General features: G+C 36.6%; 1 protein-coding gene across 1 annotated transcript; it reads right to left on the bottom strand.

Moving 5' to 3' along the window:
• Nucleotides 1-2,645: 2,645 nt before the first annotated feature.
• On the bottom strand, nt 2,646-18,724 carry idh1 (isocitrate dehydrogenase (NADP(+)) 1). The gene is made up of 9 exons (XM_023295375.3): nt 18,592-18,724; nt 15,804-15,932; nt 10,735-11,026; nt 9,937-10,039; nt 7,390-7,567; nt 7,137-7,288; nt 6,114-6,254; nt 5,869-6,031; nt 2,646-3,402 (listed from the first exon to the last, which is right to left on the bottom strand). The coding sequence occupies exons 2-9, from the start codon at nt 15,923-15,925 to the stop codon at nt 3,309-3,311; spliced, it is 1,245 nt and encodes a 414-aa protein (XP_023151143.2). The 5' UTR covers nt 15,926-15,932; nt 18,592-18,724; the 3' UTR covers nt 2,646-3,308.
• Between the last annotated feature and the right edge of the window lie 5,872 nt (nt 18,725-24,596).

Here is a 24,596-nt window from a genome sequence, read left to right as displayed (position 1 = left end):
TGACTCATCAGGTGTGTAATCATGCTTCCATGTACAGAAGAGAAGAGGGATTTAATGCAGCAGCGCCATCTGCTGAGAAAACAGGCAAAATACACCCAATATAACCACTCAACCACAGTCAACCAATCAAATACTAGATTTAACTTTAAAAAGCAGTTAGAAAAACACACCATTAAGTACTCGATTTTATTATATTGAACGCTTAACGTCCTATTTATTAGTTTTAATTACTTTTCATTATGTGTTGAATGCAAAAATTATGTCATAAAGCACTGTAAGTTTATTTTGAAGGGAAGTTTCTATAGAAATAAATGTATTATTGTTGCTATTTGTTTTTTTATTATTATAGTTATTACTCATGGCAGCAGACAGCATAACATTCAGTAAATTTTCAACAAGATAAGCTGCAAATAGGTTCAGAAACATCAATAAAATCACTTTATTTTGGCCACCAGCTGCTCAAAGCAATAATAAAAATTTAAATATTCAATATTTACTATGAGCAAAACTAACGAAATTATAATGATGTCTTGTCTGGTCTCCCCCCAAAAAACATATCTCTATTTCAACTGCTTAACAATTCAGCAGTAATCAACAAGTGTTCACAAAAACATTTTTTTCTTGAATTTTATTAGATATTATTACAATTTTAAAACTGATTTTGAGTATTCATTTCTCAGTTTATTTATACTATTTAGTTGATTTTGTGTTATTATGACAGACAGCTACAGGTGGTTCAGAAAATATCATTAATTGACATCTTCATTATTATTTTTGTTAATGTGACCTCAAAGATGGGACTTTTCATGACGCCTTCATTTTTTTTTTCATGTTTCAACTCACCCACAATCACAGATTATTATTATTATTTATATGATGAGAAATAACATAAAAAAAAATCTCAGGCTTTAATCCGTATTAATTCCACTGATAGTCGTTCAAACAGCTTTGAATTTGTACAAAAAAACCTGCTGAAAGTAGGTTGACAGGCAATTTTTAAAAAAAAGCATAATCAATACACTTAAAATTTGACAAATCATCCATATTTTATGTTATAAAAATGTAATGTAAATTTGCAATAGTCAAGGAATAATTTTCTATTAAATTTTTTTTTTTTTAAATAAGCCTTTAATGATTTGTGGCATGCAGAGAAAGTCTTTATGTTGATTATTCATACAAATTAGGTAGGTCAGCAGTTTTTTCCATATCATTTTAAAGGAAATATTGTCTGGTACATATTTAATTACATAATCATGAATGCAATTTTTTTTAATTAACAAAATTAACTTGTTCTTACTAGACTTTGTTCATCAGTTTATGACTGTTTAATGTTTTTGTTCCTGAAGTAGATTCCATTGAATTCATTATTTAAACAACCAAATTGTTGGTAATTTTTGTTGCTGTTGTTTGTTTTGCAGTTGTGTATTTCAACACACTACAATTAAATCTCAAACACAAAAACAACACAAATTTAAATTGGGCCACAAATTATGAATCAACATGAATGGCCTCAGACTTGTTAAATAAAACTTTAAAAAAAAATTTTATCCACTAGTTTGATAAACTGAAAAGTAGGATGCCAAATTTCTCATTTTTCAATTTCTAAATGACCAAAATTAGCTACATGCAGTAATACAACACAAATAATTAACTCTATCAGCAGGTGTAGAATAAATTCTGTACACTGTTGGTCATATTCACATTTTAAATACCTCCAAATGCATTGCTTTAGTGGAATTTATTTGTCCTTCAAGCCCACTACAAATTGAATTTTATTTTAAATCAACAAATACAGAAATTTGAGTTTAAATTACACACAATATTAAGTTAATGCAACATTATTATCTCATCAAAATAATGTTTGCAACTTAACAGATTTTTCTAAATCAGTAAATTAGAGTTTTGACTTGCAATTATGCATTTAATTAAGTAGTGGAAACAGGTCATTTGAGGTACTTTTTGGAGTGTTTTGCAGACCTCACTTTCTTCAAATGGGCATAATTATACACGGCCGTTCAAAAGGTTGGGGTCACCCAGACAATTTCATGTTTTCCATGAAAACTCACACTTTTATTCATGTGCTAACATAACTGCACAAGGGTTTTCTAATCATCAATTAGCCTTTCAGCATCATTAGCTAACACAATGTAGCATTAGAACACAGGAGTGATGGTTGCTGGAAATGTTCCTCTGTACCCCTATGGAGATATTCCATTAAAAATCAGCTGTTTCCAGCTACAATAGTCATTTACCACATTAACAATGTCTAGATGGTATTTCTAAATCTTTTAATGTCATCTTCATTGAAAAAACAACTGCTTTAAGTGACCACAAATGTTTGAATGGTAGTGTATGTAATACAATAAAAAAAGATTTAATTAATTTAATAAGATAGTTTAGATTATTTAAATGTGACTCCCATAAAAAAAACCATTTACTTTCTCGCTGATTAGTCATCACTAACTCAAACTACACGTTCAAGAAAGTGGAAAATTTTGTCTGTTTTAATTATTTGTGGCTTCAGTTTGCACCTTTTTATTTAATACTACAGTAGATTCTTTTGTTTAACCCTGTAAGTGCATGTATGTGCTGTGTGTGTTTCCTTATTTTGTTGCGTTTTCTCATCTTAAACACAAAAAAACTAATTCAGTCTCTCAAAAACTCATTTATTAGGAGTTATCACAAATCAGGAATGAACAAGCGTTTAATGTTAATTACAAACCAACAGATGATGATTCTTATTTGGCAGGACATGATGTGTTATACTGGACGTTAATGCAGACACACACACAGACACACACATACAGACAGGGAGGACGAATAAATACACAACTGTGCAGAAACAGTACAAAAACTAACAGTAGTTTCTTTACAAAGTTAGAACTTCTGTATTTTGTGGTGTAAATTTTCAGGAATGCTTCATCGCTCTGCTACAGTGATTCATTAGTGAGATTCAGGTCGCCTGAAGTTTTTGTTGATGATGATGACTTTGACACAAAAGGAATAAGGCAGTGAAGGTCCAGACGCCTCCTTCAGTCCCCCGTCCAACACAAATACTGACGACTCACTGCAGGGACGAGTAAACAAGAGCCAACAGGCTACAGATGCTGGAGTTTTCAGTTTAGTGGTGATGATGATGATGGTGGTCAGAAGTCTCCTTCATCCTGGACGAGTCGACCCCGTTCCAATAACTCAGAGTTCTCCTGCAGTCCTGAGCTCTCTGTGGCAGCTCACAGGTCAGCTGGATGTTGTGATGTGTTTGGATTATGTGTGTGTCTGTCTTTAACGGCTGCAGCTCGGAGGGGAGATCACAGCTTCGGCTGGCTGGAGAGCTTCACCTTCAGGTTCTCCGCCAACTTGTCCAGGAACTCGAAGGTGTTCAGGTAGTCGGCACGGGTCGTGCTGCAGACAGAGGAGAGACGGTCAGGACACAGAAACAAGGCGTTACAAACTTCAAATGTCCTGCAGCCTTCCACAGGGTAGAACTGAGGGCTTAACTATGAAGTGAGATTAGCGGGTTAGTGAGGTATGTTGAGACTAAAGTCAGAGTTTTCAGAATCACAAAGGCGGCTTTCTTTGAACCTGGTTAGATCTCCATAGTAACAGATGCTGTGGAGCTAACCTGATCCAGAGCAGGTTTGTTCAGAGTTTTGGATTTAAATCGGCTGTAAGAAGCGTCTCCATTTAAACAAGGCATTTCCTGACGCTTATTTATGAGCGATAGAGATTCTCAGCTGAGGGAAAATGTTTTATCTGTAAACCTGTTGATCTGCACATTACTAAAACTACTGAATGAAGCCGTTTAGTTACAGTATGTATGCCATGCGTTGCCATGGGAACCCCACATGTATTTAGTTGATGATGTAGAAATCGTATAAATAGGTTTTAAGTTTGGTCCTGATTTGCTGTCAAGTCCGTTTACATGCTGGTACTGCAGAACCATCTCTGATCTGTCTGAAAGTTTTATAGCATCAAACATACATATTTACAAAGATTTCTGTACAATTTCAGCTTGATATATCAAATAGTTTCCAAGATTTATTTTCTTTTAATTGCCCGCTATCCAACTTTCAGCAAGTTTTTTCGCACGTTGAAGTTTAAGGCTGTTTGAACAACAACATCTCAAGAACTGTTAAAGATAAAAACCTCAAATCTTCACGGTTATTTCTCATCATGTCACCGATTCAGAATCTCATCTAATACGTAGCAGATCAATGAACCGAGCTGAATATGTGGTGTCCGACTTTACACAACTCGTGCAATGACTTTGAACTGATTATTCCAAAGTGCAGTTAATTCAGTCTTCTAAGGCAGCGAGGGAGCTCACGTTTTGAAAATGAAAGAACTTAAAATGTTTTACAGCGTAGAAACTTGTTTTTGACCAAAACCTCATAAAGAAAAGTATCAACATAGCAAAATGAATACTCATCAATCAAGTTTAAAAGTTAAAGTATAAGCAGGTAAAATGTGGGTAAAGTGTAGCAGTAAAGTCCTGGTTTGTCCCTCTGACTGAATGTTCTGAGCCACAAATTTCCTCTTAGTTTTTCTCTGATTTTTGATTTTCAAATGAAATGAAATGAAATGGATCTTTATTGTCATCATATTCGATGAGATAACATTTCTCCAGTATCTAAAGACTAGGTCAGCAGTTTAGTAATCTGACCGCCTGTGGTGTGAAGCTGATTATCAGTCTGGTGGTTTTTCCTTCGATGCTCCTGAAACGCCTGCCTGATGGTAGCAGTTCAAACAGTTTGTGTAGAGGGTATGAGGAGTCCCTAACAATGTTCAGTGCCTCGCTCCTGCAGCGGCTCTGGAAAAGTTCTTGAACAGAGGGAAACTCCGATGACCCTCTCAGCTCCCCTGACTTTTATTTTTTTTTATTTTTGCTGAGACATTGGATCATTTTATTGAAAAGAAATGTTTAAAGGGAAAAAAAATCTATATTTCTCTGAGCTGTTTACGGCTCATAGACATCTGGAATGTGAACACGATGATGTTTGGAAGAAAAAAGGCAGAAAGGTTGGAAACCTCTGATTCAATCTGTAACTATAAGACATTGTGATAAATTTGCATTTTTTAAAAAAGCTGTTAGACTAATGTGTGGAGTAGAAAGTCAAATATTTCCCTCTGAAATGTTGCGGATTAGAAGGAGAAAGTAGCTTGAATTGGAGAAACTCAAGTCCCAAGTATTATATTTTTATCCTTTTTGTCCTCTCAGCCTTCTACAGACTGCTAACGTTCACTGCTCTCCATGAAAGTGAGTATTTCTCTACAAGTGCAGATTAGTGTGAAAGTGGAAAACTATTTGGCCAGTATATTAATCCAGTTTACAAACATTCAGGCCAAATGCTGCCAGCAGCAGGTTGATCGACTGTCGCTAATTAACATTAATTCAGAGTGGAACTTGATGTTGGGCCAGACTTGAACTTGGCTAGTGGCTCTGTAGTCTCTCTGCCGTCGACATCTGTGGCCTGCCAGGGATTTTTTTTGTATTTTAAGCTTTTATTCAGTTATTCAGATAGTCAGAGTGATAGAAAATGTGAGGGAGAAGTACGACTGTGAAGTATGCAGTCAGTGTTACACCACAACTCCTACATAGTGAGTCTCCCTTAGTTTCAGAAATGATGTTTTCCCCATTTAACTTTGATTTTTGATTTTAAACTTCGATATCAGTAATTTAAGTATATATGATATATGACATGATTTTTAATATGGTTTGGTTGAAACAAGGATGTTTGGGCCAAGATTGCTCTCCCCAGAATTGGACTCTGTACTAGCAAATACTAAAAAGGAATTCGATACATATAGGATCTAAAAAACAATTAACACAACAAAAAATGCGCACTCTGTCCAACATGTGTGACTCACTTTGGCATTCCCTTGATGCAGATGGCCAAATCCTTGGTCATGAAACCGGCCTCGATGGTCTCGATGCAGACGGCCTCCAGCGCCTCGGCAAAGACTCGCAGCTCTGCGTTGTTGTCCAGTTTGGCCCGGTGGAGGAAGCCTCGCGTCCACGCAAAGATGGAGGCTGCACAAACATAAAATCTACATTATAAACGAATGAATACGAGTGTTTTGAGGCCGCTAGACGCTTTGGTTCATCCTCCTACCGATGGGGTTGGTGGAGGTTTCTTTTCCCTGCTGGTGTTGTCTGTAGTGGCGGGTGACGGTGCCATGGGCGGCCTCGGACTCAACCGTACGTCCATCAGGGCAGATCAGCACACTGGTCATCATACCCAGAGATCCGTAACCTGCAAGAGTCAAAACAAAACATCCAAACATCAGATCTCTGAACCTGACATGTAAAATCAGAGATTATTAAAGATGTTTTGGGGTCATTCCACCTCAAATTACCAAATTTAAAAAGAAAGTTCACGCCTGGCCATCTCATATTTGTCAGATTTTTATTCTGTGCAAGTAAAACGTGTAAAATATTTGGTCACAGGTGTAAGTTTTGGAGTGAAAAATGCATTGGGATTGAATTTTGCATAGTTTTTCTTTGTGCCAATCTGTGGATAAAAGTTTGAAGTGCCATAACTTGAGAAATAATGTAGCTAAAGTCCTGAAATCTTGCAGGTTTATTGCTATCTTCATCTGTTCTTCAATGGTACAACCCTGCTTTAATAAATACAAACCATTTATGTGATGGTGCAAATTTCATCCAAAAATATCCATGTTTTTTTTTCTATTCTGATAGTCCACTAACCATAAAACTTTTATTTTTTACTCTAAGAAGCTGATTTTTTTTTCTCTAGTGATTGACACCAATAAGAGCTTTAAAAATGTAGAGTTTGGTGGCAGTCAGAGATATACTTTAGGAGGAAAAACATTACTAAAATTAAGTTTTTTGCATTTATGGCCAACATTAGGGCAATCATTGAGCAGGAATGACGGTGAAACCATTCCAATAGTTTCCTAACTGGAAGAGTTTTATAATATTGTTACTAGAAGAAAAGAAAAATTCTGGTTTTCCAACCCATAGAGCTTCAAATAATTTATGAAAAGTGGTACCGTGATGAATTTCATCCATGTTTATTATCTATATGTCAGACATGTATAAAAAGCAGTCAAACTGAAAATGGTCTGGGAGTATTGGGTGCATTGAGGTGGAAATGCGGTTTTATTTCACCAACCTTGTGCCACAGAGTCAGACTGAACGTCTCCATCGTAGTTCTTACAGGCCCAGATGAAGCCTCCCTCAGATTTCATGGCCTGAGCCACCATGTCATCGATGAGACGGTGCTCGTACCAGATTCCTTTGGCCTCGAACTGAGCGCGATATTCCCTGAAAGACACAAAAAGGTGGACAACGCCTTAAAGCTCTGGTCTGGCTGAGGGATAACTGTGCACGTGTTATTGTGGATGTTTATTTATGAGATTATTTACTTCTCGTAGATCTCCTGGAAGATGTCCTTGAAGCGTCCGTCGTACTTCTTCAGGATGGTGTTCTTGGTGCTGAGGTAGAGCGGACACACCTTGGACAGAGCCATCTGGAAAGAGCTGTGAGCAAAGTCTCTGATGGACTTATCTGTGTTGTACATTCCCAAAGCGACACCGCCTGTGCCTGCACGAACACACACAAATACAAACTGCACGCTAACTATACAACACCATCAGAGAGGGATTTAGAAATACAGTCTGCAAACATTTACTTGTGGTAGTTTCTATCAAATTCATTGTCATTTTGGACAATTTTGAGTCATTCTAGACAGATTTTTAATAATTTTGTGCTGGTTTCAAGTTATTTTGGTCAAATTTTGTGTTATTTTAGAAAAATTTTTAGTAATTTTGAACCAGCTTTGAGTCACTGTGGTCAAATTTTCTGTCATTCAAGACAAATCTGGCAACATTTTGGTCAAATTCTGACTAACTTTGAACCATTTTTGAGTCATTGTGGCAATTTTTTTGTCATTCTAGACAAAGTCTAAGTCATTTAGGACTACTGAGTCATTTTGAACTGGTTTCAAGTCATTGTAGTCAAATTTTATGTCATTTTAGACACACTGAGTAATTTAAGTTTACAAACATTGAGTAATTTTGAACCAGCTTTGAGTAATTGTAGTAATATTTTGTGTCATGCTAGACAAAGTTTAAGTTTTAATTCAGGACAAGTGAGTAATTTTGAACTGGTTTCAAATTATTTTGGTCAAATTATGTGTCATTTTAGACAAATTTTGACAAATTTTCAATCAGCTCTAAATCATTGTGGTCAAACTTTGTTACTCTAGACGAAGTTTAAGTCAATTAGGACAACTGAGTAATTTTGAACTGGTTTCAAGTCATTTTGGACAATTTTGACCTTTGCCATACTTCCTACATACTTTATACATCAAATTCTACTGATGTTAACCGCGACAGTTGGTGAAATGTCGACCGAAAACTGTTTTCAGTAGGATATATGGACACATCCATATATACACTTAATAATCCCACCCTTGTTTGATAATTTTACACTACTTTCCACTTTCAAGTGCCAGCAATAAAAAAATAGGCCTCTACTGGAGACATTCAATTGTTTGGGTCTACTTAAAAACAATTTTGTCTGTGTCCTCATCAAATTTCATGGCTGCTGGGAGATACTGAACCTTTAAAATGGCTTCAAAATTAAAATCCAAGTCAGTGCAGCAACAGTAAATTACTCAACAGCTGAAAGTCTCCTTCAGTTTGCTCAGTGTTTGGTTTGCTGTGATAAAACCTGAACAGGTGAACAGTTTTCACAAAACAGAAATACACACTTTCTACAGTGCGTTTTCACATTTACAATACAAATGTGATAAGAAAATGGTATTGTGAAAGCTTCTCTGTGATATTAGCCCAGCCTAGTTATATTTACCGACACCCACATTATGATATTTGACACCCTTTGTTCTGAGATATTTTTCATCTCAGACAGGGGTGATATTTGCACACCTGCTTATCTAAGACATTAAACATAAAATTTCACCACAAGTCAAGGCAGTTTGTATGACTAGGTCCCAATACTGCATATTAGAAATGTACCTATCCAACACTTCTGCCCTTAGACCCCCCAAAAAATGTTGTGTAAAATATACATCTGATGGCAAACTACATATACCTGCAATCTGCATATGTTGAGTACAAGCATGTTGCAAATGACATCACCAGCTAAAGAGTGCAGTACCCATTTGTACAATAGTTTGACTTCATATTTGCAGAATGAGAGTAAGTGTTGACAGAAAGTCAATCTTTATATACAGTCTATAGCCAAGCAATAGATGCTGCGTGTACAGAATACAGCAGCATGATAAAATTAGAAGTAGACAGTACTGATCCGCAATAGAAAACATCATAAAACACACATAACTTACAATGAGCTGACATGAGGCAGGTAAAAAACAAATAAAAAAAATAAAAATATGTAATATAAAAAAAACAAAACCTTAAATCTATCTAAGTAAATCCACATCTGACCCGAATAAATAGACTTTTCACATGTAGTTAAGTTAAGGCTGCATGATTTGGGGAAAATAAATTGTGGTTTTCTGAGATGCTGTGATTTGATTTGCAATTTAACTTTTAAAAGACAAGCTTCAGTTCAATATTCACCGTGTAACAGATTTAAAGCATGTGTTGGAGGATTGTATCATGAGAAACCAACAAATGTGTGACTGTGACACAAACAGGACGGCATGAAATTGCAAACTCAATGACACGACAGTTTAAACTGTGGGTCAGACACACTGCAAAAAGTGCGTCTGTTAAATAATGACACTGAGCTTACGTCAGTTGAACCACAGCGTGCGGCCTGAACTACGTCAATGTAGGCATAAACAACCCCTGAAGGTTTGCTAGAATTAAACAGAGCTGAATCATAGCATGAGTTTCATTATGTGACAGCCGCAGCTTGTATATTCCAAGCTGCAGTCTTTGGGATTTGTTGTGATTTGGTGACAGACCTGGCTGCGCTCTTACCCTCAAACTCGTGCACGACAAACTTGACTTGCTCTCCACTGGTTGGCGTGTAGATCATCTCCACTTTCCCAGGTCCAGGCACCACAAAGTCCGTGGCTTTGTACTGAAGCAGACAGACAAAGGGGTTCATTTTAAAGAGCCGTTTGAACTTACTAAACATTACAGCTCTTAAAATGTATAAAACAGAGTCATAAACACCTCAGCAGGACTCTGCAGTCAGCGTATATAACTCTGACATCTACAAGCTATTATGCAACCATCAGCAACCTGACACTTCACCTGCACTTCTTCCCTCTGTTGACTTTGGCAGAGCACCACGAGCTAAACTGTGATTTAGCTCTGCTGCTGTGGAGGCAGTGCTCTGTGGTCCAAAGGACGGGCAATGAATCATAATTATTGACTGAGTCTCTCCTGACATCTCCACAATGTCTGGAATAACCAGAGCTCACAGAGTAGTCAGCAGTGCAGTAAGTTACACCATTCTGAGTGCTTTAGTAAGAGGTTTGTCAGATACTGGGAGAGCTAATTTAAGTTTCTCTGCAACAAAAATGCCCTTTATGCTTCAGTAAATGAAACACATCTTTACAAAACTGGTTAAAAATTAAAATAGTTTATTTTTTTGTCATTATTTTGGTGGTAGTGAATTTTATTTAATGTTGCCTAAAACCTTACAGAAGTGTAGCTGAATTAGCAGTGTATAAACCAAAACACAAGCATTTCAGCCAGTCTCATGTCTCTCAACCCAACCTGCACTGATTTATTTACTTTTTTTCAGTGTGCAGGAACGTGTGAAGTTACCTGGTCTCCGTGGGCGTGCCTGCCGATGATGATGGGCTTGACCCAGCCGGGCACCAGTCGGGGGATGTTCTTACAGATGATGGCCTCCCTGAACACGGTGCCTCCCAGGATGTTACGGATGGTCCCGTTGGGCGAGCGCCACATCTGCTTCAGCTTGAACTCCTCCACCCGCTTCTCGTCCGGCGTGATGGTGGCGCATTTGATGCCCACGTTGTAGCGCCGCACCGCCTCCGCCGCCTCAACTGTCACCCTGTCATCTGTGGCGTCTCGGTTTTCCATGCCGAGGTCGTAGCTTTGAGGGAGGAGATGGAAAGACGGGAGTTAATGGTGCCAAAGACAAAGGTAATATCATGTTATGGAAGTGTGCTGAAATTATTTGGTACAATATAGTGTCTGAGTTTCAGTATAGATGTCGAGCTCTATATGGTGCGATCAAAAAGTTCTGGGACTGTTCAAGCACTAAGTATCATTAACCAAGAGACCAAATTGTTGACCATGTTACAAAGGTTTTTGTGACCCAAGGTAGGTATAAATTTCAGATTTCACAGCTTTCACAGTGAGCAAACTAACAGTTCAGCAGCTAAATGATCCAACCTTCACATGGAGGATCATCACTGGTGAGTCTGCAGCTACCAATAGAAGAAACTGCATTTTGCACAGTCAAAGAGTCGCAGTTTCCAAAACTGCAGGAAGAATGTCAAGTCAGGAGCACTAGGAATATTCACAAGGTTGTGCACCCTAAATTCATCCCCTAAAGTTTGACTGTTACGGCAGAGTTCTAATAAAATATTCAAAGGTGTTTTAAACAAGCTGAACTGTGGCATGACGGAATGTGGGTGTGTCCGGTAACAACATGGTGATAAGGCACAAGATTTTTTGACCACAACAACATAACTGCTGCTCTTCACCTGCCCTTCTCCCAAGATTGGGTCCCCTTTGACTTCTTCTTCTCCCCAAAAGTGAAACTGAAGTTCAAGTGTTGCTCTTTTGACAGTGTTTAAGAGATTCAGTGCAGATTATGCTTGATTTGTTGACATATCAGGACTTCCAGGGACTGATACAAGCATTGCAGGAGCACTGGGAGCCAGGTGTCATTGCATAAAGATGCTACTTAATCTGGGATGGCAGTCTATAGATCTTGTTCATATCTTGTTCTTTGGGCATTTGGCCAATATAAACATGCCTAACTGTTTTTTGCCAATATATAATATGTCAAACTGCAGGACATAATCTGATTAATCTGCAACTTTGCACAAATAAATAATTGTCAGAAGTTTAAAGAGAGTTTTGATTTGGATCTGTAAATCTGCCTCATATTCAGTGCCAGCTACCATTATGTGACACATTTTACACTGATATTTGTGTGCATGAGAGTAACAGAGATGTAGGAAGAAGAAATGGGCCAAACAAACACGAAGACCATTTAGAATCTGAGCATCAGTGGCATGAGGCACCATAAACAAAGGCTGTCTGTTTCAGGAAAAGATTATTTCGACACCATTTAACAGCAGCCCTGCAGCACTGACTGACCAACGCAGTAAAAATGAGCGTATGTCACCGTTTTTGCTCGCTAGAAGGCTAAAGCACAACGGCTGTGATGTGAAACATGATTACTGTGTCAAAGGACGTGAGGGATATTAATGAGTGGCGAATGTGAGCTGGCTTCCAACAGAGGAGGAACTCAAAGTGCTGCCAGGGCTTTATTCACACCGTACTGAGGCTAGTTATATTCCTCACAGAACCTGACACAGTGTCCCACTTTTTCTGCCACTGTGCTCATTCTGTTGCTTCTTTTTGCCGTCAGCGAGGAGATCTGCAAATCCAGCCAGCGACACAAAGACAAAGGAAGCAAGGCTTTGGTTGTGCAATCATGTCCGGCCCTCTGCCAAGATAACCGGATATGCTGCTCCACTTGTTACACTCGAGGAACGTCGTGGCTTCAACGAGCTGCTGAGAGGAGGAGGAAGCACCCTCAGTCTAAAAAACAAGCTCCGAGTGCTTATCATTCCTTTCAAGCAATCGCCTCTGAGCTTTCTTGTACACTCTATTGCTTTGTTTAAAAGCAGACGTGACCTTTTACCTACTTTCAGCCCCTCCTTCCCATGAAAGCCAACACTCGACCACAACAATACAACGCTCAGTAACTGACTGCATGCATATGACTGAGGCAGATGCAGAAAACAAACAGGATCCAGTTGATCGAGAATGATGCCTTCATTTGTTCTGATGTGTTTGATTCTGTGTCTGTTTACGCATTCAGCAAGTTGATGTATTCCTGGTACACTCTCCACAAAACCTGCACATTTATTGGATTCATTATGTTAATTTTGCCGTCATTTTATATCAGATTAGCATTTCTTTTTTGCCAACAAATTAGTAACGACGGTTTTTTACCGTCCGATAAAAAGATGTCATCAACACATCAGACGACGCTTCTGATGAAGACCGCAGACAGCAGTCGAAACATGTCAGCAATGTCAAAAACATCCTTACTAATTTGTCAGCAAATAGGAACGCTAATCTGCACATTTATTTTCTGAGTTTGACTATTCAGAATTAAAATGACAGATATCGATATCATTCTGATGAGTCATAAATTGGATTTTTTATTTAGATTAGGGATCAATCAATATGGATTTTCCAGGGCTGATATTGATGCTGATTATTGGCGATTAAGAAAGACTGATAACCGATATTTGGAACCAATATGCATTAAATGTAGTGTTTTACCAGCCTGTGATAGCAGTGAACCAGTCATTCATTACTACACTTCTTCATTAATAAGGGTGACTATAACTGAATATGTAAAATAGGAATAGGAGTGATTAAATTATCTTCTCTGTTTATGTGGATCCACTGAGATTGATCAGTTTGTCTCCTGCAGTTTTGTCTGCCGTTCTTCTCTATTTTCTTAATATTGCACTGATTTCTATTACTTTTATTACTCACTAAGATCCAGATCTTAAAACATTACTAATTATTGTTTCCCGACTCTGTTCCAGGTTAATCTGTGCATGCCTTCTAACTTGGCTGCTAGCCGTTAGCATAGCCTTAGCCAGTGTGAGAGAAGCGAATATTCTGATTTATTGTTTCTTGTTGAGTTTTTGCTGCTTGAGAAACATTTTTCTGAGACCACAGAGTAACGACAGACAGAGAGGAGGCTACATCAGACCTCAAATAGTGCATTTCATTTATCAACAATTTACCGATATAGATAATTGAAAAAAATGTCAAGTGTCGGCCACAATAATCGCCCTAACTGATAATCCGTCTATCCTTATTCTACATATCTAAATGTCATTCTAAGCAGTTAAAATCCCAATTAGAGATCTCTGTATTTCAAGTTAGACTGATCAAAATTACAGCTGCAGATTTCTTCAACGCCATCACTGCAAGTTGGAGTCTGGTATTTTCCAGGGGTGCATTTCACAAGTTGTTCTGGTCCTTCAACGGTAGTAAAATCAGCTTTGATAGTTAGATAAGCTAAATGTATGACTCACAGTCCTGTCATTAAAGATTAAAGAAAGATTAATGACTGACTGTACAGAGGTGGTTTCTGTATTTATTGCCAATTTCTATTCCTGTTTATGCCTAGAAGCCATGCTGTCCAGACTTGTAATAATTTGGCTGATTTAACCTTCATGAGGATCTGAGGAGAAACTAACCATGTGGTCCCCAACTTGTAATTTCTAGTGTTTATGTTGCTGCTTAGAGGTTGTTGTTGTTGTTGTTTCCCATAGTGAGGAGAGATATGAAAATGGGAACCTGCAAAAAGTGGAAGGATTAACTGAAATGAGCGGCCAAGTGTAGATTTACACGAACAGTCTACATTTGGTGAGTCAGACTACATCTGGTATCTGCAGCGTCATTTTGCAGCATCAAAACTCTAATTCAAGGTATCTGGAGATTCCATTTGGACAAGTCAGAGTTCAGTTTGAGATATCTACAACATAATTAGAACTAGTTCAAACTTAATCTAAATAGGACAAAGGTATCCTGAACTAGATTTATAACTTGTCACAAATAAACTGTAGATATCTGAAACTTTAACTACAACTAGTAAGAGTTTAGCTGAATTGTAGATATTTGTAATGAGAAACATATTAAAGGTAAAAGCAAGATAATTTGTGCCAGAACAAGGATAATGTGGATATGTGAAATGTTCTTTTTGACCAGAAAGGACTGAAGTAGAACATTCCAGTCTAGTTGACATAGTTTTATGCCCATGATTACTATCAAGATTGCCTTGTAACCTGTTGGTGTGTTCGTTTTTACAATGGCCTCAGTTGAGATAATTCTGCCACTATTACACCACATTGAATCAAACCTGTTCTTCCAAAGCCAGTTGCACAAGAACCAAATAATTTTGATGAATAATACAAGAAGTAGTGACATAAATATTGTGAAATATTGCTAGAAAAGTTCAAGTTCAATGCATTTGCCCACACTTCTCAGTAGGGAGATATGAAAGCTTTACATAGAGGTCATATAAACAACGCATAAGTCCGAACAAAGTCCATGCAAGAGATAAGAAGAAGTGGCTGGACGAACGTTTACTACAAAGTTACTGGACACGTGATCTCAAAGGTTGTCTGTTAAAAAATATCGTTACTATAACAGTGTTAGGTATTGTACCAGCAGCATAATGGGTCTTTGCTAGGTTTAATGTTGTCTGTACTACAGTTTATTCACAATTAGGATTTTTATTGTTGCTGATCTTTCACTTTTAATCCAATTTTGCAGTTTTTGAAAACTTGAGATCTTAACTTTGTGCCTTGACGCTGTGCAAGATAAAGGATCCTCTCATACACTGCTTTGCTGTTTAAACTCCACAGGGAGAATCCAGGATAAACCAGCCTAACCAGAAATACCAGGCCAGCAGGAAATGTTAACTGATTTCCCTTTTTTTATGCAATTTCACCAAGACGTCGCTGCCCGGGGGAGCAGCAGTTACCACAGTGCACCGTTCTGTCATGTAAATAGAAGTGTATTTATTATGAATAATTACACGTGCTGAATGTACTGCAGTGTTCAAATGATAATGTGATCTTCGCACGCCGCCTCCTCACCTGTGCAGGTCGAGCTCCAGGTACGGGAAGATGAGCTTCTCCTTAATAAGCTCCCAGATGACCCGAGTCATCTCGTCTCCCTGCATTTCCACCACAGAGCCGGCCTTGATCTTCGGAGACATCTTCGAGCTTGGAGATAAAAATAGAGGACGCAGACGGTGAAGAGCATGGTAAAGACAGAAATGAAAGAAAACCAGAGCAGCTTTCCTGTGGGACATTACTGTAAAAACAAAAATGTGAATTTACATTTTGTGCAATATTTCTGTGGAGCTGTAGTCTAAACTGTCATTGAAATAGAAAATGCTCTTTTAAGATGCATTTTCACATTGATTTTCTTCCGTAGTTACTTTTGTAATGTTGAAAACAATCTTTTATTTTTTTTAAATGTAGATTTTGATACCCAGTTTTATCCCTGTGGTTGTTGTTTTGAATAAAAGGATTCAAAAAAGACACTTTGCTTGAACATTTATCAGTGGAGTGACCATTTAGAATTAAAATTACAGATATCTGCAACGTCATTCTGACCAGTCAAAACCACAGCGAAAGATCTCTGTAATTCAGTTAGGACTGATAAGAGTAAGAGCTGCAGATACCTCATTATTTCTGGTCTGAGTTGTTGTGATGATGATACTTGTGAGGCTTCCTACTGAATGTTGACAGAAGTAATGGCTGTGGTGGATAAGATTATTAGGAAAGGCTGTGAAATATAAATAGCTGGAGAACGAGAGATTTGTTCAGAGGCTTGTGGTGGAAATTTACTGAAATCTTGGCCTCAGGCTGCCCTGACATGGTGGTAAAACGACTGCAGTGCCACAGTGTGTTAGAAAAGTGAGCCAAAGCTTGTGACAACTACAGATATCTGCAATCACCACGCAGAAACCCTACTTAAATATTATATATATATATATATATATATATATATATATATATATATATATATATATATATATATATATATACATACACATACATATATATATATATATATATATATATATATATATATATATATATAAAAGCAGATTTCCAGTTTGAGATATCTACAACAGCACTCTGACTAGCTCAAGTTTAATTTAAGAATCTGAAATGGACAATGTAGGTATGTTGAATGAAGGTGAATTAAAAATATCTTAAACTAGAATTACAGCTATAGACATCTGAAGCTTGAATGCAGCTACTCAGACCTCAGCTGCAGATATATCTGCAATAAGAAACACATAAACGATCAGTTATATAGATTTGTGCTGCAAGAATGAGAATGTGTATCTCTGAAATGGTCTTTTTTACCAGGCAAGATGCTCTAAACTGTACGCTTCAAAAAATGCACTCTTATGACATTTTATATTAAATTATGTAACAACTATTTAGATAATAACTGAATCAATGAGTATTTTTCTTCAACTACTAACTCAGATTCTAGCTTCTTAAATAGGAATAATTTAAAATAGTTTCTTTCCTCCTCTGTGACAACAAACAGAATATCTTTGGGTTGTGAACAAAAAAAACATTGGAGGATGTAATTTTGAGCTTTTTCCCCACTATTTTCTGACATTTTAAAGACCAAACAACTAATAAATAATTAGAAAATCAATAGATTAACTGACAATTACAATAGTTGTTAGCAGCAGCCCTAATGACATAATTTAACACTTTCATGTCTTTTTGTACCATTAAATTTTGCTTTTTCCGTGGCCTCATCTGTGTAAATCTACAAACAGTTCTTGTAAAAGAGCTGCACCACACTGAATCAGATGTGTACTTCCGAGGCCTGTTGCACAACAAAACTTGAACTTTAACTTTTTACAGCTTGCCATAGATACGAGAGCTTCCCACTTCAGAAACGTGGTGTACAGAGTTTCTCAGCGTTTCTGCATTATTTAGTAACTTCAAAGTAAAAGACTAATTAAGTGCATGAAGAAAAAGTGAAGTTGTAGCACTGTTTTCAAATGAATGAGGAAAAAAAGTGAATGAATGAATCCATTCACAGCAGTCTGGGTGGTGACTCAACATTTAACTTTGCTCCAGTTGACTGAACACTATAATAATCCTCTTAAATGGGAAATGTGCCAATGAGTACAAATGACAAAATCCTGAAGCACATGGTTCACGAAACACCTCAGACTAACTTGGATTTTAAAAAAATATCTAAATGTGCATGTATGTTTGGTTGTTTTGAGGTATAAAGTCGTTTCATGTGTGCATAATTACACAGCTGATTGGTGGAGGTTCACATCGCTGATGACAGTTTTAAAACCTGAAGATCTGAGCCTTGTTTTTTGGTGAATATTACGGGATGTTCCTGATGTTACATAAGTCTGCACACAGGCTGATGATCGCACGATAGGGAGGAGACTGTTGAGATTAGCAGCCAATTCACAAGAGGGCTGCAAACAGTTAATATGACATGTAAAATTGCAGTTTTACTAGTTAATAGCCTCATAATTAACAGGACAACACAAGAAACCAGGAAGAAGGCTACAAAAGGCCTGAATAGCCACCTTATGTCGGTTTGCTTCACCTATATACCACTAAATTTGAATGAGCACCATTAAAAGCGACATTAAATGGAGTGGTTTTAACTGAAATGCAAACACACACATTTTATTTTGTGTTAATTTGTGTTAGGCTATTTCTGTCCAGCTTTCCAGCTGGGCTGCGGCTAACCTCTGTAGCAGCACAACAGAGATATTAAAACGAGATAGCATCTTTTACTTCCCTGTCCGTCGCCATTTTTTTTCGTTTTGCTGTACCCAAACAAGTAAAAACGTTTAAATTACGTGTTACCTACCTGGTTTAGTATAAACGTCCACAGTACAGTTGAACAGCGAGCGTAGGAAGCGGAGTGACGTCCGGTCCGAGCTGACAGCGGGTCCAGGCTGCTAGCGGAGCCGGCTGCCTCCTCCTGGGGACACCGGCAGCGGTTATGACCAATCAGAGGAGAGCGAAGAAAAACGAGTAGCCAATCGGAGGAGCCCACACAGCAGGAGGGGCGGGGCTTTAAACCCGGTTCACTGACGGGTCAATAAAAGTTTGCGTTCACACCCACACAGTAAATATTCTATATCATATAAAATTCATATATTTTTCCCCTCTTTCTTCATTCTTCTCTTTGTTTACATTGATATATTGGTATTATTATTATTATTATTATAGTTGTAGTAGCAGTTGTTGTTTTATTTTCACCCCTGTTCCCTGTTTTATTGTATTTATTATTTTTCCTTTTTTGTGATTTCTGGTGCTCTTATCATTTTATATGTACGATGCATGTATAATCAAAAGCCTCCTTATTTTGTTCAGGACAGACTAAAATTTATCAGTAAAATATAATTTGTTTTCACTCTTTGAACTCTTCCAAATATATTTTTACATTTTTATATTTATTATTCATTGTATTTTATTTTTAGCCTTGCTTTTAGGGCTCTCTTTTCTTTTATTCTATTTATTATTTTCACTTTCCTGTGTGCTTGTATCATTCTATTTGTGTACACCGATTTAATTCTATTTTTCCAATTTTACTTCTCTGAACTATTTTGTTTTCTGTTTAGCCTGACCCTTTGCCCTGTTTTATTTGTTTATTTATTTATGGTCTGTAAAGCACCTCATAAACTCTATAAAGTCCTATAAAAGTAAAATTATTATGATTATTATTATTTCACTCTCAACATTTGATTTCTGCAGGCATGTAGACATACACAAGAAGTCATGTACAGCATAAAAAGCTTTATTTATGTGAATTTCAGCTGTTAAAATCTTGAACGATTTCTAATTTGAAATCGGTGATAAAGCTTATCGGATAATTAAAATGTAAACCACATAAGATAAAGAAGACGGTTAGATAAAGAGCATTCTTATTTTAGTCATTACAACTACTCAGATAAGAAATCACACTGCTTTGTCTTTCTTTTGGCTGTGGATTCAATTCAATTTACAGCACCAGTTCAAAACACAGGCCATCTCTATGTAAATTCATCACTTCTTGTCTTGACTATATCTTCATTTTTAGCCTTATCGTACTTTTAGATTTCCTGTCCTGCTTTTTGAGTGCTTCATCTGCAGTGCTGGGAGTAACGCGTTACCTAGTAACGGATTACAATTTCGAGTAACGAAGTAATGTACCGCGTTATAGTGAAAATACGTATAATTAAATTACAGTTACTAACTAAATACTTAGCTAGTTACTTGCGGCTCTGCTTCAGGAAAGCCGAAGAGGACGTACACTTCCGCTGCATGCACGCCTGCGTGCTTACATCACGCTGAGCACTTTGACCGCGAAGCAGACAGACAAACAAAAATGGCGGAGGAAACAAATTCATTTATCCGGTGGAGATACGCACAATATTTTAACTATGTCACCCAAAAGGACAAAAACGTGGTCGTGGAGTGCAAGCTTTGCGTGGGCAGCAAACGTTTGTCAACGGCAGCCAACTCATCCTCCAACCTTTTGAAACATTTGCAGCGTCAACACTCAACTGTTAAGCTTGTCGCTAAAGAGCAACACAGCTAGGCTGCCGCCTCCGACACACCGTCACGATACAAGCAACCTCGTCTTGAATTAATCAAGTAAGTAGTAATCGAAGTAATCAAAAAGTAGTGTAACTTAGTTACTTTCTTGAGACAGTAACTAAGTAATGTACCCAATTACTTTTTAGAAAAGTAACTAGTAATTTGTAACTAATTACTTTTTCAAAGTAAATTACCCAACACTGTTCATCTGTATCCAGCTGCTGTAACATTTAATTTCCCCGGTGAGGGCTCAATAAAGTTTACCTGATGTCTTTTAAACATGGAGCTCTGTGAGGCCTGCCTCACTGTTGGAGCCTCTAGTGGCCACATGGAGGAACTGCAGATGTTTCTACTTGCAGGTTAATTTTGCTGCCTGACAGTTTGCTGCTGGAACACAACGGAATGAAGGTTGATTTGCTGCAGAAGCTGACAGTTTCCTTTAAATGAGCTCAGCAGAAAGTTTTGAAAGCTGTGCAGTTCTGCAGTTGAAGCAGTATTCTCTTAATTCGTGTCTTGAAGCTTCAGTGTGAGACTGTCACTCAAATCAAACAACCAGCAGAGTCTCCAGAGCCACTAATGAAGCAGAATTTTGCTTTTTTTTTAGTGAAATATATGCAGCTGTCAGGAGTGGAGAGTGGATTTATGGAGTTTTGGTGACTGAAATCCTGATCAGAAGCTAAAGGAAACTACTGGGCAGGTGAGTCAAGCGTCTCTCAGCTGGCTGTGGGTGTTTTGGCCTGAAATTGGCTCTTTGTGCAATTTCATCACCACAAACAGACATTTAATGGTGTGTGATTGTTTTTTTTATTGAGTTTTTCCTCCATGCTTTGATTTAAAAATCTTTGCAATGTTGCTTCTGTAAGCTTCTTTTTAACACAGAGAACAAACATCTTTAAAGTTAAATACATTTTTAAAATTTAAAATCAGTAAAATTGTCTGTATATCGGCTCCAGCAGACCTACAGACCTTTTAGCTCAGTCATGCTCACATCTGATGGTTCTGTCTTGAGGCCATTTATTGCATTTAATACATTTTATTTGATAAATAGCAAACATGCTTTGCACATTTGTCTATGTGTAACTCATTCAGTTGTATGTTTTATTGTGAATAAATAAAATGTAGTGATGATTTGGCGTTTTAATATCCAGGTTTTTGATGTTTTGGTGCTTTAATGTTCAGGTTTTTGATCTTTTGGTACTTTAATATTAAGCTGTTTGACATATCTGTGCTTTTCCGTTGAGGTTTTTGACGTTTTGGTGTATTAATATTTAGGGTTGTATTGTATTTGTGCATTAATTTCCAGGTTTTTGATGCTTTGTTGCATTAATGTTGAGGTTTTTAATCTTCTGATGCTTTAATGTTAAGGTGTTTGACATATTTATGCTTCTACATCCACATTTTAGATGTTTTGGTACAGTAATTTTAAGGTTTTTGAAGTTTTTGTGCATTAATGTCCTGTTTTTTGACATTTTGGTACATTAATATCCAGGTTTTTGATGTTTTGGTGCTTTAATATGAATGTGTTTGACATAGTTGTGCCTTTACATCCACGTTTAAGATGTTTTGATGCACTTTTTTAAGGTTTTTGTGCATTAATGTCCCTGTTTTTGACATTTTGGTGTATTAATGTTCAGGTTTCTCATGATTTGGGGCATTAATAATCAGGTTTTAGACACATTTGCGGTTTTATATCCAGGTCATTGAAATTTTTGTGTTATTCCATCAAGCTTTTTCATGTTTTGGTGCATTAATGTTCACGTTTCTGATCTTCTGTTGCTTTAATGTTAAGGTGCTTGACATATTTATGCTTTTACATCCAGGTTTTAGATGTTTTGGTGCAGTAATTGTAAGATTTGTGAAGGGTTTGTGCATTACTAGGTCAGTTTTTGATGTCTTTGTGTATTAATATTCAGGTTTCTCATGTTTTGGGGCATTAATAATCAGGTTTTAGACATATTTGTGGTTTAATATCCGGGTCATTGAAATTTTGATGTTTTTCTATCAAGATTTTTAATGTTTTGGTACATTAATTTCCCGATTTTTGACACTTTGGTGCATTAATGTTCAGATTTTTATCTTCTGTTGCTTTAATATTAAGGTGGTTGGCATATTTATGCGTTTACATCCAGGTTTGAAATATTTTGGTGCAGTAATTGTAAGGTTTTTGAAGTTTTTGTGCATTGACGTACCAGTTTTTGATGTTTTGGTACATTAATATCCAGGTTTTTGACATTTTGGTGCATTAATGTTCAGGTTTCTGATCTTCTGGTGCTTTAATATTAAGGTGTTTGACATATTTGTGCTTTTACATGCAGGTTTTAGATATATTAGTGAGGGTTTTCATGGTATTTGTGCATTAATATTTGATATAGTTGCTTTAATGATCACAATTTGTGCTTTCATAACTAGGTTTTTGGAGTTTTAGTGCATTACTATTCAGGTTTTTAATGTTTTTGATTCGATTTTGATGAATTAATATCCAGATTTTTGGCATGTTTCTGCATTCATATCCATTTTTCCAATGTTTTGTGCATAAATATTGAGCTTTTGTCGCATTTGTGCTTTCAGAGTCACGTTTTTTTCATTCACATTCAGCTTTTTGACATTTTGGTACATTCACATTGAGATTTTTAACACATTTGTGCTTTTATAGCCACATTAGTCACAGTTCACTGCATTACTAATCAGTTTTTTGACATTTTTGTTCTTTTAATCCTTGTTTGTGAAATTTTGGTGCATTAATATTCAGATTTTCTTTGTTTGATGAATTAATATGCAGGTTTTTTTTTTTTACATTTTGTTGCATTGACAATGACATTTTTGTACTTTTATATCTAGGTTTTTGTAATTTTAGTGCATTAATAGTCAGGTTTTTAATGTTTTTGATGGTTTTATATCCACGTTTTTAACATTTTGATGCGATAATTTCCAGTTTTTTGGCATGCTCGTGCTTTCTGTCCAGGCTGTTGACATTTTGAAACATTAATATTGATGTTTTTGACATTTTTGTGTTTTTAATCCTCGTTTGTGAAATTTTGGTGCATTAATATTCCGTTTTCTTTATTTTGGTGCATTGATAGTCAGGGTTTTGACATATTTGTCACACTGAACTGCCATTTTTAAAAATGGTAATTCAGTCTAATTATCAGGCCACTGATGTCCACCTACTGTGTTCTGTGTATGTGCACTTTCATCTCACTGTCAGTAAAACAGGAGACGGATTCATCATCTGACCAACTCAGAATAATAATTATATCCTGGCTTTTAATGTTTTGGTGCTTAAATTCTTAGGTTTTTGATGCCTCACTCTATTAATATTGATGTTTTTGATGTTGCAGTGCATTAATATTCCAGTTTTTTGACATTTTGATGCAATAATATTTCTGGTTTTGACATTTTTGTGCTTTTAAATTCAGGTTTTTGACATTTTAGTACATCAATATTCAGGGTTTCAATGTTTTATGCATTTGTTTTTAGCCTTTTGACATTTTGGTGCATTAATTTTTAGGTTTTTGACATTTTGAGCCATTAGTATCCATATTTTTTAAGGTTATGGTCCTTTTATATGTAGGTTTTTAACATTATAATGCATTAATATTGAAATGTTTAATGGTTTGGTGCAATAAGATTCAGGTTTTTGATGTCTCAGTGCAATAATATTCAGATTTTTGATTCTTTTGTACACTTATATTCGTATTTTTGAAGTTTTGGTGCACTGATATTTGGGTTTTGAATGTTTTGTTGCATTGATACCCAGGTTTTTGACATTTTTGTGCATTTATACCCAGGTTTTTGACACTTTGCTGCATTAATATTCGGGTTTTCGATGTTTTGTGCATTGAATTTTAGGTTTTAAATGTTGTAGTGTATTAATATTTAGATTTTTGATGTTAAAGTGTCCAATATATAATATTGCAGGTTATTACACTTTAAATTACTCAGGTAAATTTATATAGTAAAGAATATTGTGGGATCTTTGACTTCCACGTGAGTCTTAACCCTTCATAGTTAAATTTATTGAATAAATTTTAAATTTCATTTCTTTGTTGGAAGCACTTTAGCTCTACTGTTTTAAATACTTTAGACTATAAATAATAGTGACTTGACTCGGTACTATAAAATATAGCCCTCAGGTCACTGATGTCTTAATATGTGAACAGGAATGAATGAGACTGTAAAGCTGTTCGACCACTAGATGGCAGAACGTGACTTTATATTGAGACATTCAGATGCGTAAAAGTCCATGTGGTGCTGAGGAGAGCCGAGAACCAGGCGGAGGAGCCGCTTCTT

This window comes from Amphiprion ocellaris, chromosome 11, assembly GCF_022539595.1.
Source record: "Amphiprion ocellaris isolate individual 3 ecotype Okinawa chromosome 11, ASM2253959v1, whole genome shotgun sequence".
In the NCBI taxonomy this organism is placed as follows: Eukaryota; Metazoa; Chordata; class Actinopteri; family Pomacentridae; genus Amphiprion; species Amphiprion ocellaris.
This window is presented reverse-complemented; position numbering and strand designations above follow the sequence as displayed.

Coding starts and splice junctions, on each gene's coding strand:
- idh1 (XM_023295375.3), bottom strand. CDS start 15,925: ATGTCTCCGAAGATCAAGGCCGGCTCTGTGGTGGAAATGCAGGGAGAC. Junction 10,040..10,734: donor GGCACGCCCACGGAGACCAG/GTAACTTCACAC, acceptor TGTCTGCTTCAG/TACAAAGCCACGGACTTTGT. Junction 6,032..6,113: donor AACCTCCACCAACCCCATCG/GTAGGAGGATGA, acceptor ATGTTTGTGCAG/CCTCCATCTTTGCGTGGACG.